The 12,015-nt window shown below is 43.0% G+C and overlaps 1 protein-coding gene across 2 annotated transcripts in view; it reads left to right on the top strand.

Moving 5' to 3' along the window:
- Nucleotides 1-9,665, top strand: part of MLLT3 (MLLT3 super elongation complex subunit) — a 289,714-nt gene extending 280,049 nt beyond the window's left edge. For both annotated transcript variants that reach the window (XM_043566262.1, XM_043566263.1), the window contains exons 10-11: nucleotides 80-151; nucleotides 6,963-9,665. In XM_043566262.1, coding sequence (XP_043422197.1) covers nucleotides 80-151; nucleotides 6,963-7,094 — 204 coding nt within the window. In that variant the 3' untranslated portion in view covers nucleotides 7,095-9,665. The remainder of the gene's footprint in view (nucleotides 1-79; nucleotides 152-6,962) is intronic.
- Nucleotides 9,666-12,015: the final 2,350 nt, after the last annotated feature.

Below are 12,015 nucleotides of genomic sequence, written 5' to 3'. Positions count from 1 at the left end.
GTTCCTGTTCATTTCTTGTTTTGTTTGTGGATCGCTTCCTAAAGTGCTTGTTCTTTTGGGGGATACTCTTCTCTTTCAGGCCTACCTAGATGAACTGGTCGAGCTCCACAGAAGGTTAATGACGCTGAGGGAAAGACACATTCTGCAGCAGGTGAGAACTGCTTTTTAGCACGACCCTTTCTAGAAGCCTCAAGGCCTGCTCTGTATCATCACACCTGGAGGTCACACCAGCCCTGCGCTGTCAGCAGAAGTCTTTGGGGGGAGGGGGGCTCGTGGCCCAGGTCACCTCAAAGTCCGCTCTGCAGCTCCCGCCCCTCCCCCGGTGTTGCAGATGATGAAAACTGGGCCCTCGTGGAGGTGACGGTGCCGGATTGTACCGATGCCTCAGCCGGCTGACTGACGCTGTCATGTGGGCTGAAGGAGGGGATAATGGAAGTGCAGAAGCCTTTGGGGCCAGGCTTCTAGTTTCATGAGAAAACAGTGATAAGAACGTCAGTCAAATGGGGTAAACATTTGCGATTTCAATTCAGTAACCTTTTGCCAGTGCTCTTCTGAGGGAAATAAATATTTTCCTCGTTTCTCTTATCTTCTACAACATACATCTATTATTATGAACTCAACTGTGAAATTCTTGTGGAGTGGGGAAACTTCTATTCGTACAATTTGATGTTTTGAGAAGATAAGGGTGCTTTTTAATTTTACTGTAGTTACAGTACACGTGTCCGTTGCGTTAACAGTGGCTATCGATAAAATAACTTAGTTCTTTAACACCCAAAGAGAAGGTTGCGTTCTGAATTCCAGGGTGGGTTTGTAGATTATTTCACTGTTTGAAATTTTGTTTTATTACTACTTTCAAATGACTTGAAGGAGTACTTAATCTACCCCAGCTGTGTGTGGGTTATCTTTTTTTAATGTTTAATGGCTGATGGTCACATTTATAGTCTGTGTACATTTTTTGCTGAAATCTATAAATACATACTCTCGAACCTGCCAAGTTCCCTGATTTGTCTGATACGCTTTTTAACCCTTCTAGAGTTTCAGATTTGAACACAAGGTTACAGACCTACAGTTCCTAACTGGGACGAGTTGGATTTCTTGTGTTTCTCTGTAAGCGAGTGCGGGGAGGGGAGTGGTTTACCCTAAGAATTACTCCAGTCCTCTGCTGGTGTCTTTCTTCAACGTTCTTTTGTCGAAATGAAAATTGTTCAGCTTGCCATTTACCAATTACTTGGGGTTAATTGACTGAATGGTGATGGTAAATCTATTAGCGGATAGTCCCGTCCCTTTCTATCCCCTTTTAAACACCAGCTCTGAACCACTGTGGAGCGGTTGTCCAATAAAGCTACTAATGCACAAGCTGGGCCCAGATAGTGAGTCTCGCCGGAGAGCGGAACAGATGTTTGGGCAGGGCTGGGACACCTTCACAAAGAACGCCCAGCCATCAAGGGGAGGAAGCAGACCGTTGGCAGGGTCTTACCTTGGGGTGTCGTTGGCATTCCGATTTCATATTGTCCTTTGATTTGACCTTTGAAAGAATCGTGAGGCAAGGTGGCCTCCTGGAGAATTCTATCGAAGTGGATTACTTTAGTGTCCTAGAGGGAGAGAGTGACGGCTATGAATTTTTAGCCTGGCATCAAGGCGCTCCAGGACGCACAGCGTTTCAGCCTAATTGCATTCCCAGGCCGGTTGAAAGCTCTCAGTCTTTGGCCTTTTGCCTCGTAATGCAGCTGAGGCTCGTGATTATGATACCATGATGCATGTCCTGTCACGGTTTACTGCTTAATTAATTCCTATTGTAAAACATAGCACTACTGAGGACTAATGTTATTCCCCACCTCGAGAGCTGCTCATCTCATGGAATTCATTCCACAGAGTCCACGTCTTCACCGCCGCGCGGGCCTGAGCCCCTGCGACGGGATTTCTGGCGAGGCCAGGATCCCATCCTAGGTCTTTTGCTATCAGACGCATCCTATCAAAAAATCTGGTCTCACGGTTTTATTCGGCTCACAGAAAGTGGTTAATGCCTTTGTTTTACTCTGGGTTCATGCGGTACTGGCCCCCGGTTTCTAGGTTACTGAGCAGAAGGTACTGGATCAAGAGAGCCTGTGTTCTTAAGCCACTTTTCCTTAGGTTAAAAATATAGTACAGGGGATACATCCAAACCCAGAGATGTGAGTACCGAGGACTGCCGAAGGATTTGATTTTTCTTCAAACCGTGCGTTCCACATTTATTTGGAAAGGGAGACCCAGCACCTCTAACCTCCCCAGCAATTGAGCTGAGTCTGGATTGGCTGCTTCTTAGGAGGAAGAAAAAGCTCTAAGGAGAACCACGCTTTCCTCAGAAGACGGGTTAACAGGCTAGAGAGCCGCTCCTGAACTTTTAAAATTATCTTCAGGGAGGTGGAAGTGAGTGGTATATTGGGGTATTCCTTCTCACAACATGGAGAAGCCTCCCTGAGAAGTCTTCTGCTGAGAATCATCACCTCCATCTTGGGAGATCGCCTCCATGTTACGGAATCCCCCGTGGCTACAATCCCTAAGGCCTGCCTCTAGCCCCGGGGCAGGACACACAGGGTCCCACGGTAGACAGCATTTCCCTGTTGGTAGCCAAGGCGATCCTCCAGGAAGACCCGAACGTACCTCAGGCAGAAGCGGTTCAAGCAAAGCGTGTTCAGTACTTGCCCTCAGTGAAAAGGCGGCTTTGGGACAGAAAGAACTGTGGTTGGTTTGGTTTTTTTAAATGTAATTAGACCAAGAACAATGCATCTACCTTTTTATAATTAAAAACCAGGGTTGGGGAAAGGAGCCACCGATTTAACAAGTGGATCATACGCCCCTTTAAAAACCAACAAAAACCCCTGCCTGCATGGTACCCCCTAAAAGGCTTCTGTGGCAGGAAATAATCCATCACGAATGTTTTCACCATAACCGTGATCAGAAGAATGAGTTAAGCAGCTGAGATACTCTTCCTTTTCCACTACGTGTACACACCGTGTGCCCTTGCCTTCCTTTCTTATCTATAGTCACTCTTCTATTATTATTATTATTATTTGGGGGAGGTCTTTACTGTTGCAGGATGATGCAGGGCGAGGGCACCAAGGTGGGGCCACACCGCATCAGCAGAGCAAGGTGATGCCTATAGAGAGGCAGACAGCCATCCTCGGAGGACCAGCGGGGTGCTTTTAGGCCTTGTGGCTCCTGTCATCAGAATAAGATGGGTTGATGCTGTGCTTCTGATGTTCTAACCATCAGGATTCCTGGAAGGGAACCCACATTTATTTTTCTTTATGAAGTCTTTACTTAATTGAAGACGTGGGTGCATGCTCTAATAATTCAAGTCGTTAATGCCGTTCCCTTTGGCAAGTTGTCCCGAACGCCCCGCCTGCTGCACTACTGGTACTTTGAGGCCATCTCTGCATCTACCTTGATGTATTCTTACAAGCTCCCATAAAAGTGTGGGGCTCATTTAGGGAGATTGATCAGATCCCGTTCATTTCTTTGTTTGTGGCTGCAGGCGGGTGGGGAGGGTGCCGCGTGGGGAGGAGGTAGGAGGCCTGTCAGCCAAGCCCCGGAAACCTACGAGACACCCCATCCCCTGGCTGGCAAATGGGTTTATTTGCTTCAGAATCAAGCAACTTTTTCTAGAAGGTATCTTTATTGCTCTGTTTTGTACTTACTGTTAAGTCATTAGCTAAACGGAGTCACAGAAAGCGATTTTCTTAAAGGAGTTGTCATTTCAAAGGGAAAACCTAGGACTATGTTTTACCCCTACATTGTGATTTAACTACTCTCCCTCATCTTCTGTTCTCCCTGCTTTCTTCCCTTATCCCTGCCAACTTTTATTATAATTATGTTTTAAAGATTCAAGTAAGCCTTTTCTGAGTTTTAGCTTCTGGCATTTGGTTGAGTGTCATTTGTTTGAGTGTCAGTGAAGTGGCTAAGAGTCAACGAGGGGAGGTGGAGAGAGCACTGGGTCTGACGGTTCCTGTGCTGTCCAGTTACCTCCTAGAACATTAAGGATAAGTTTATGTGGTAATCATGATCACGTTTCCCTGATCTGTGTCACAATTCCGTTTGTAAGGAAGCTTTCCTTTATCCTATTGTCTCATTTGACCCTCTTGCACATCTGTGTCATAGGCGAAACAGGTGCCGTCATCCCCATTTTACAGAAGAGGAGGCAACGGAGGGTCAGAGGTTACAGTGTTCTGTGCAATGCCATTCAAATAGTGAGCACCGTCAGAACTGACACACCTAATTTGGGACTCCATTCAGAATGCTTGGTCACTTACCCAGCGGCCAGCAGTCACACTCTGGGACAATTGTCATTTGCCTCCCCTGGGTACATTGAAAGCCTCTTTTTTCCTGTCCTGAAGATCGCGTATTTTTACTAGGCCTATGCTATTTCTTTACAGTGTAGCGAAAAAGATCATTTACTCTGGAAAGCACCCTTAATTCAGTTGGTGGTCAACACATACTAAGCATTTGATTGCCTTGAAAAGTTTGTGTGCGGACATAGCTGTGTGTGTGCCTCAGTATGTATGTAGATGTGTGTGGGTGGCTTATCCAAAGCTCAGTAACTATTAATAAAACAAATGAGTGTCCGCCTTCCATCTTGTTAGTGTTAGTAAGTTCTTGCTTGGTAAGTCCTTATGTGAATGTAGTATTTTAACCATAACTGGGAACAGCCTTTCTAATCTTTTGATGCATGAGCTAGAGATAGAACCCTGAGTCCAGGGGTTTAAGTAAGGCCCTCTGTCTACCTACCCACACCCCACTCCTCCACCCCCGCCATCCACCCATATAATAGGTGGTCAATGTAGTGGCTTAAAAGGTGTCATTGAGGGGGAGTCGGTTGAGCGTCCGACTTCGGCTTGGGTCATGATCTCGCGGTGTATGAGTTCGAGCCCCGCGTCGGGCTCTGTGCTGACAGCTCGGAGCCTGGAGCCTGCTTCGGATTCTGTGTCTCCCTCTCTCTCTGCCCCTCCCCCGCTCAGGCTATATCTCCCTCTCTTTGTCAAAAATCAATAAAGCATTAAAAAAGTGCCATTGAGGATGTAGACTCCTTGCCCTTCTGCTCTGCCATCTTTCCAAAGACACATATTCACTGTCTGTATCCTGCTTAAAAATTGTCCAGAAATCCCAGCGACTTCGGACAAAATAAATTAAATAGCAGTATCTGCCACATGCTGCAAGTGGGTCTGGGGAGGCCAGCGTTTTAGCTGGGCCTGTTGCCACTTCCAGAAAAATCCAGCTTCTACTAGTAAAAAAGAAGGGATAAATGGATGTTAGGTAGACAGGTTGCTGTGTCTGTCATGATTTCACAGTGAGAGTAACTTGTTTTTTTATTATGAAACCTGTAGTTCCATCTGTAAAAAATAGTTCCAGCCCTTGAGTAAGGCAAGAACAGCTCAGTCTGGAGCTGTGTGATTAATTGGATTGGGGTTCAATATGTCTTTTATGCTTCTGTGGAAGTCAAATATGTCAGGAATGGGGGGCACATTTTCTATGGAGAGCCACTGACCCATAGGGAGTAGTTCGCAAACTTACTGTTTTTTAAAGAAAACTAATTGTAAGAAGAGAGGGTCAAAAGTTTCCTTTCTGCTGCTTTCAACCTGAAATTAGGTAATGTAAAACTCCATTGAATAAATAATAGGTTACATAATGAAAACTGTTCTCTGCTTTAAAGTTATTGAATGAAAGAGAATGGGAAGCAAGTGAGAGGAGGGGGAGTGGAGGGTTCGCCAATTTTCTCTGCAAATATTTTTTCTTTCATCCTGATGTTGATTTGTTCTCTCTCTCCCACAAAGCTTGCTAAGACTAACCCCCCCTTCCATCCCAGTTTACCTACAACATACATCTCTAAAATCCATGCAACCCCAGCACAGTGCCCATTTTGGATAAAATTACTAGTAAAATAAGAATGGGGAGACACACAACACGAGGAAAGATTCTCCCAAACCAGCAATCGACATCATTCTTAACCTTGAAACCTTAGAAGCGCCCTCTTGTAAGCCAGGGCAAGACAGCAACAGTACCTTCTGCCATCTCTTTCTGGAAGTTAGAGCCAATACAGTAAGAAACGAGGTATGCCTATTCCAAACGAGGAGACAAAGGCTTTCCTTTTCTTTTTATAGATAATGCATTTTCTGGATAATTCATTTTCTAGATCATACTTATTACCCCCAAGTATTCAAGAGAATAAATGGAACACGACTCTAAGTAATAAGTAATGAAGGTTTTCCTTCCTTTCGTTGAAGTATAACAAAGTGTGTAGCTGGAGGAATTTTAACAGAGTGAATGTGTCTTTTGTGACCGGCACCCAAATCAAGCAACAAAACGGTTCCAGCCCCTTCCAGTTCCTCCCCATGGTCTTCAGAGGGCGGGATTGTAGTTGGCTTTTCTTTGTGGGTTTTTGTACTTTCTAAGCTTTCAACAATAACATAGAAAGAGAAATGATCATTATTCTGTGTGTGTGTGTATGCGTGTATGTGTACTTTCTTCATAAGGAGTTTTGTTATTTCTAGGATGGAATTTCCTTACTCTAGTCACTATCCATTGAGTCTGTAACTAATTTTGAAAGGGGTCTTGAAATTGTACCTCCCTCTAACCACCCATACAGTAAAATAGTCTATTGAGGACTTGAAAGCAGAAATCAGTTCAAAGGATATGAATGATGAGAACAGGTATTCTGTTCTCATTGAGAATTTCAAAGAGTTAACATTCCTTTGGCTTGTTACCAAAGTGGCTGAGAGAGGGTTCCTTGCCATCAATGGCATAGGACCTTCTTGCCATAAGGAGAATATCAGTCTCCTGGTTCTATATTTGATCCCCTCCCTCCCTCCCTCCCTCTCTCTCCCTCCCCCTCTCTCTCCCTCCCTCTCCCTCTCTCCCTCTCTCTGTCTCTCTCTGGCTTTTGATATCCATTGCTTATTTCCCAAAATTTCTCTTCTTTATTCCCCTAGATCGTGAACCTTATAGAAGAAACTGGACACTTTCATATCACAAACACGACATTTGATTTTGACCTTTGCTCGCTGGACAAAACCACAGTCCGTAAACTACAGAGTTACCTGGAAACATCTGGAACATCCTGAGGATACAACAACTGGATGCATCAAAAACTATTGTTTTGTTTTGTTTTTTTTGGTTGTGATTTTTTTTTGTTTGTTTATATGAAAACACTCAGAATGATGCAACCAAAAGGGAAAAAATAAAAATCAAACAACCTTCAGCTTTATTTTTCTTTAAAGCCAGTCATCATCTCTTGATAAAGGAGAGGTTAAGCAAACCAGCCTCAGCGGACCACTCTTCTCTCCAAGGAAATCCCCGGGAAGAGTTAGCCTGGATAGCCTTGAAAATAAATCAAACACAACACAAGAAAACTTAAAGAATGTGTATGGTATCATGTATCTCTCTCTGTGGCGGTTCATTCCACAGGACGAATGCATATTCAACACACTGCCTTATTACATAACTGATCTATTTATTATCGCATACAGATATTCTAAAGTCGTTGAGGGAATGACACCACAAGACATTATAAGTACTTGTACTTGGTCCCACGGATGCTCTTTCAATGCAGCGCCCTTGCCATCCCAAGCCCAGTGACCTTACTTGTACACCGTGCCACTCTCCACCAACTTTTCCAAGTCCTTGTACTCGTTGCAGTCCGCATTGGCCACCTTTTGTTTTTCCAGTTCCAGGACACAAACGATCAACTGGGGGGACCAAATTGCCACCCTGATTTTCTTCTTTGTGGTCTTTCTTCTGAGAGTTGGGGCCCAGCCCTTGGCTGTATCCATATAATGATCTTGGACCATGGTAGAAAATGCACCAAATAGGATCATATGAATTGTTGTCTAGCCTTAGTCAATAAACCTGTAGGACTTTTAACCAAGCGTACCTGTAAACGTCCTGCATCCAGCATTGTTGAGCTGTCTTCAACATTCTTGTGTCTGTTTTACTGTTCTAATACTAGATAAATATGGAAGTAAAAGCATTCCACAGGATCATCGTTTAAAAAAAAAAAAAGGAATTCTGGTTCTGTTTTCTAAAGAAATGTTGTAGAAATTCTTAATTTGGATCTATTTATTAGAGTTTCAGCTTTCTTCGGCTGCCAGTATGTTCTCCATCTTTACCATAAAACCCGAATAAGAGATTTTTGTTCCTGTATGATCCTCTTAGACTCTTTTATATTTGGAAAATGAAAATCTTTCTTTGGGGGAAGATTCTTGGTTATTCTGCCATAACAGATTATGTATTAACTTGTAGATTCAGTGGTTCGATCCTGTTTAGTCACTTGCTTATGTTTCCGGAAGGATTTCTTGTATTGGTGAAAATAAAGATGGCTGGGGAGGGGGGGGATATTTTTGTTCTTGATGTACCCTGTTTTAAAACTAGAAATCTGTCCTGTGGCATGCAAAAGAAAGCGAATTATTTTTAAAAGAAAAAAAAAAAAAAACAACCCCGAAGTACTTTTGGTGTCATTATTCCATCCTGTCCATAAGTGGAGATATGCAAAGTGAGAACAGCTCATCTTTCAAGTTTTTGCTAGGAACTCAACCGAAAAGAAGGGGAAATGAAGAAATACTTCTGGATCCAAAGGTTCATTCACTGGATCAGCCTTAAGAAAGCCTCTATGTGTGCGAATAGACCGGTCTCTAGGCTCTCCCTTGTTTATTCCCATGCCAGATGCTGTCTTTTCATACAGAGATTAACTAGTGTCTGTACAGAAAATGGGCTTTCCAGACCCATTCTTTTGGGCAGTAATGTAAATGCAGATTGATAATGAAGTTATTTCTGCATTTTAAAAAGGGGATTTTTTTTTTTTACATTGTTTCCTTCTATCCAAAGACACTATTTTTTTCCTTTAAAAAAATTATAATACAGCCATGCTCCTTGTAAATTACTTCTGAAGCGTCCTCCCCAAGGACAAGTGTACTTTTCCGGTAATGTTATGATTCTCGATGGTTGGCATGAACCGCCCTTGAAGCATTTGTTGTGTGTCCCCTACTCAGTGTTTAACTCCAGAAACACTTCTGGAGTCATTTTGGATATAAGGTGACTGATTTGTGTGGTTTTAGGCGTGGTTTTAGTTGTGTCTGGTTCTGTTTTTAACTTTGCAGATGAAAGGGGGAGGGTGATGCTCATATGAATTGTTTGCAAAATTTAGAAATCTTTAAACGTTTCTAACTGCTAATCCACATATTCTAATTAAGCCAGAAATGGATGTGGTTTAACTGAAATATCTGTGTAGTGTAACTAGAAATGTATATATGTAGTTCGGGCCATTTTTATTTTTGTAACTAAGTTGTATGGCAAAAATGATTTGGCGGCGTGACCATTTTTCTCGTTCCTCTGGCTGTTTACCAGGAAACTAGGTAACATAAGCGACCAAACAACAAGGACAACAAGAAGGGAAGCGACTACAGTGATAAACTTTAGACCTAAAATTTAGGCAATAAAGCAAATGTCTTCAGACTCTCGTCAAAATGTAAGTTTGTAAATTTAATAACGAAATTCAAGAAAACTTCCTCATGGACACAGCAAAAGGAGCTGTCCACAAAATTTCCAGAGTGAGAGTCACATTGTTGATTTTTTGCAAGTTGTATTCTTACTCTCATCGAATCCTTAAATGCAGAAATAATAAATCCCCTTTTGATGAATTTCAAATAGTTATACTTATCTTCAAGTAACCCTCTCAGTTCTGCCGTGTTTATAAACACCATCGAAACCTGTCAAAAAATATATTTGGCACATGCATATCCTAACAGGGGCGTTGGTATTCTAAGCACAAAGGAAAAATGGCAGGGTTTAATTTCTTAGATAGATAGGTTTCAAATAAAATCAATTGGGTGATTGTGAATATGGTTTGAGACAGGCTGAGTATGAGAAGCTTTCTTTAAATTTTCCTCTAGTACTTTGACCGGGGTGGGGGGGGGGCAGCCGGGTGGCGGGGGGAGGGATGTGTGTCTAGAACTCCACCCCACCCCTAATAAATTAGTTTTTGCCTCTGGTTTTGCAGCAGGATTATGCTTCCATCCTAGTTAGCATATAGCAGTCACGTTAGCAACGAAAACGTTTGCCGTTATAAACACCTTCACTGCAATCCACTTCTCCCTCTCCCTTTATGTAGACAAACAGGCGTGTCCACATATGCTTGCATATCGTGTCCAAGTAGGGGAAAGCGTACAAAGATCGGGAGACAAAAACTCTACAAGAGACACCTAGGCGACCGTGCGAAACAGTTTTAAATTGCTAAGCCAGTGTCTCTGATCTGAATCACGATTCCCCTTTTTGTGGAAAGAGCCGATAAAATTGGTTTTCTTCCACCAAAAATGTTTCTGCCGATCCCTTTTCCAAACCCAGCTAACCTTTCAGAAAGACAGCTCAGGCCTACGTAATATCCCACATACCGTTCGAAGCCCCACCGTTCCAAGGATGTTCAAGGTAACATACCTGTTTATAAGAGACTTTGTTCTTAAGTGCTTTAACTCTACCTAGGGGACGGAATTGGGTGCCCAGTGGTGGACGTGGTGGCTTATGTTCATTTCTCTTACTTGTGGGAGTGATCGGCTCAAGACTAGTTTGCTGTCCGCTCATTTCGTTCCACCTTTAGCCTTTTGTGTTCTAACGCTACGCGCTGCACACGCGCGCGCACACACACACGTCCTGATCTTGCGCCAGACTGTTGCTCTAAAATTAGGAATGCGATGCCGAGACCATTACAGCCGCAGTGAATGTTGAGTTGCTTCCCGTGGTTTAGTTTCGTCTTGGGCTGGAAGTCTGCATCTTTGGCCCCTTTTGTTTTGTATGATGCTTTTGATCATGTAGGCACGGCCACCCCTGGATGTTCCTTGTAAAGATGCCTTGAGGAGGTCGATTTAAAAGGAAGACAAAGCCACCGCTGTCTGTAAACTGTAAATATGTATTTTGGCACTTGTACCGCAGTAGGTGCAAATCGAGTTCTGATGGAAATGCTGACAGATCCTTCATGGTGGCCAGAGCTACTGTGCAGTGCGAAAATAAATGAAGCAAAAATGTATTCTTGAGATTAACAGTGCAAGGCCAGTACGTTTTATAAATCTGTCAGTATCTTCTTTAATGGAGTATGTGCAGTGACGTTGAAAGATACACTGTGTATGTGTGTGTAGAAGCTATTCTGTGACCTACAAGGCATTCGTAAGATGTATTTCCCATTTCTAAAACCCGTGTTGAAATATAAGTACAGATTGACAGAAATAGGTGTTTTACTTAAATTCGTATCTAATCTTCCGTGGCTCCATTTTCTTTACAGGATACAGTCTTACTGATTTGTTAAGAGGCATTTGACCAGAGTTTGGTTTTGCTTTACATACAGGGAAAAATGAGCCCTTAGCTTTCCGCAAGAAGTGATGTTGCTCCTAAAAAAGAATGAATGGAGAAAACAGAACCAGCTGAGGGCACAGCCCAACTCCCATTCATCTTTGAGCGCCCGGTGTCCAGCACCATTTTCGTGTCCTAAAAGTCATTTTTGAAGCAAAAAAAAATGGTGGGGCACATTCTTAGAATAAAACAGTTGACTTGTGCGTGACCTTTTCTCTCTTTCCCCCTGTTTCTCTGGAAGGTTTGGTTCATAAATTAAACAATGGGCTATCACTAGACAAACCCCAACAAAGGCTCTACATTTAGCTTAGCAGCAAGAAATGCTACCTTGATTAGACAGGAAGGAGAAACTCGACTTCGAGAAAGAGAATAGAATGCTTTGAGCTTGGCAAATAACCAAGGGAGTGGATGTAATGCTCTGGTTAATAGACTTATATCAAATTTGAGAAAGTCACCTTATCTTCAGACTGCCAAGCCACTGAGGAGATTATAGTGGACCGCCTTGTAGGTTACCAGCTAGGAACTGATTTTAGGTGTGGAAGCACCAGTCCCGGATGGGCTTGGCTGGCAGCTGAGCTTTGTAATGACCGTGCTTGAACCGAACTAATCCCTTCCCTTGTTTCGGCATGCATACTCATGTGTTTATTTTAA

The sequence above is a fragment of the Prionailurus bengalensis genome, chromosome D4 (genome assembly GCF_016509475.1).
Source record: "Prionailurus bengalensis isolate Pbe53 chromosome D4, Fcat_Pben_1.1_paternal_pri, whole genome shotgun sequence".
Lineage (NCBI taxonomy): Eukaryota > Metazoa > Chordata > Mammalia > Carnivora > Felidae > Prionailurus > Prionailurus bengalensis.
Note: the sequence above shows the minus strand (reverse complement) of the source record. Positions and strands in the feature narration are given on the sequence as shown.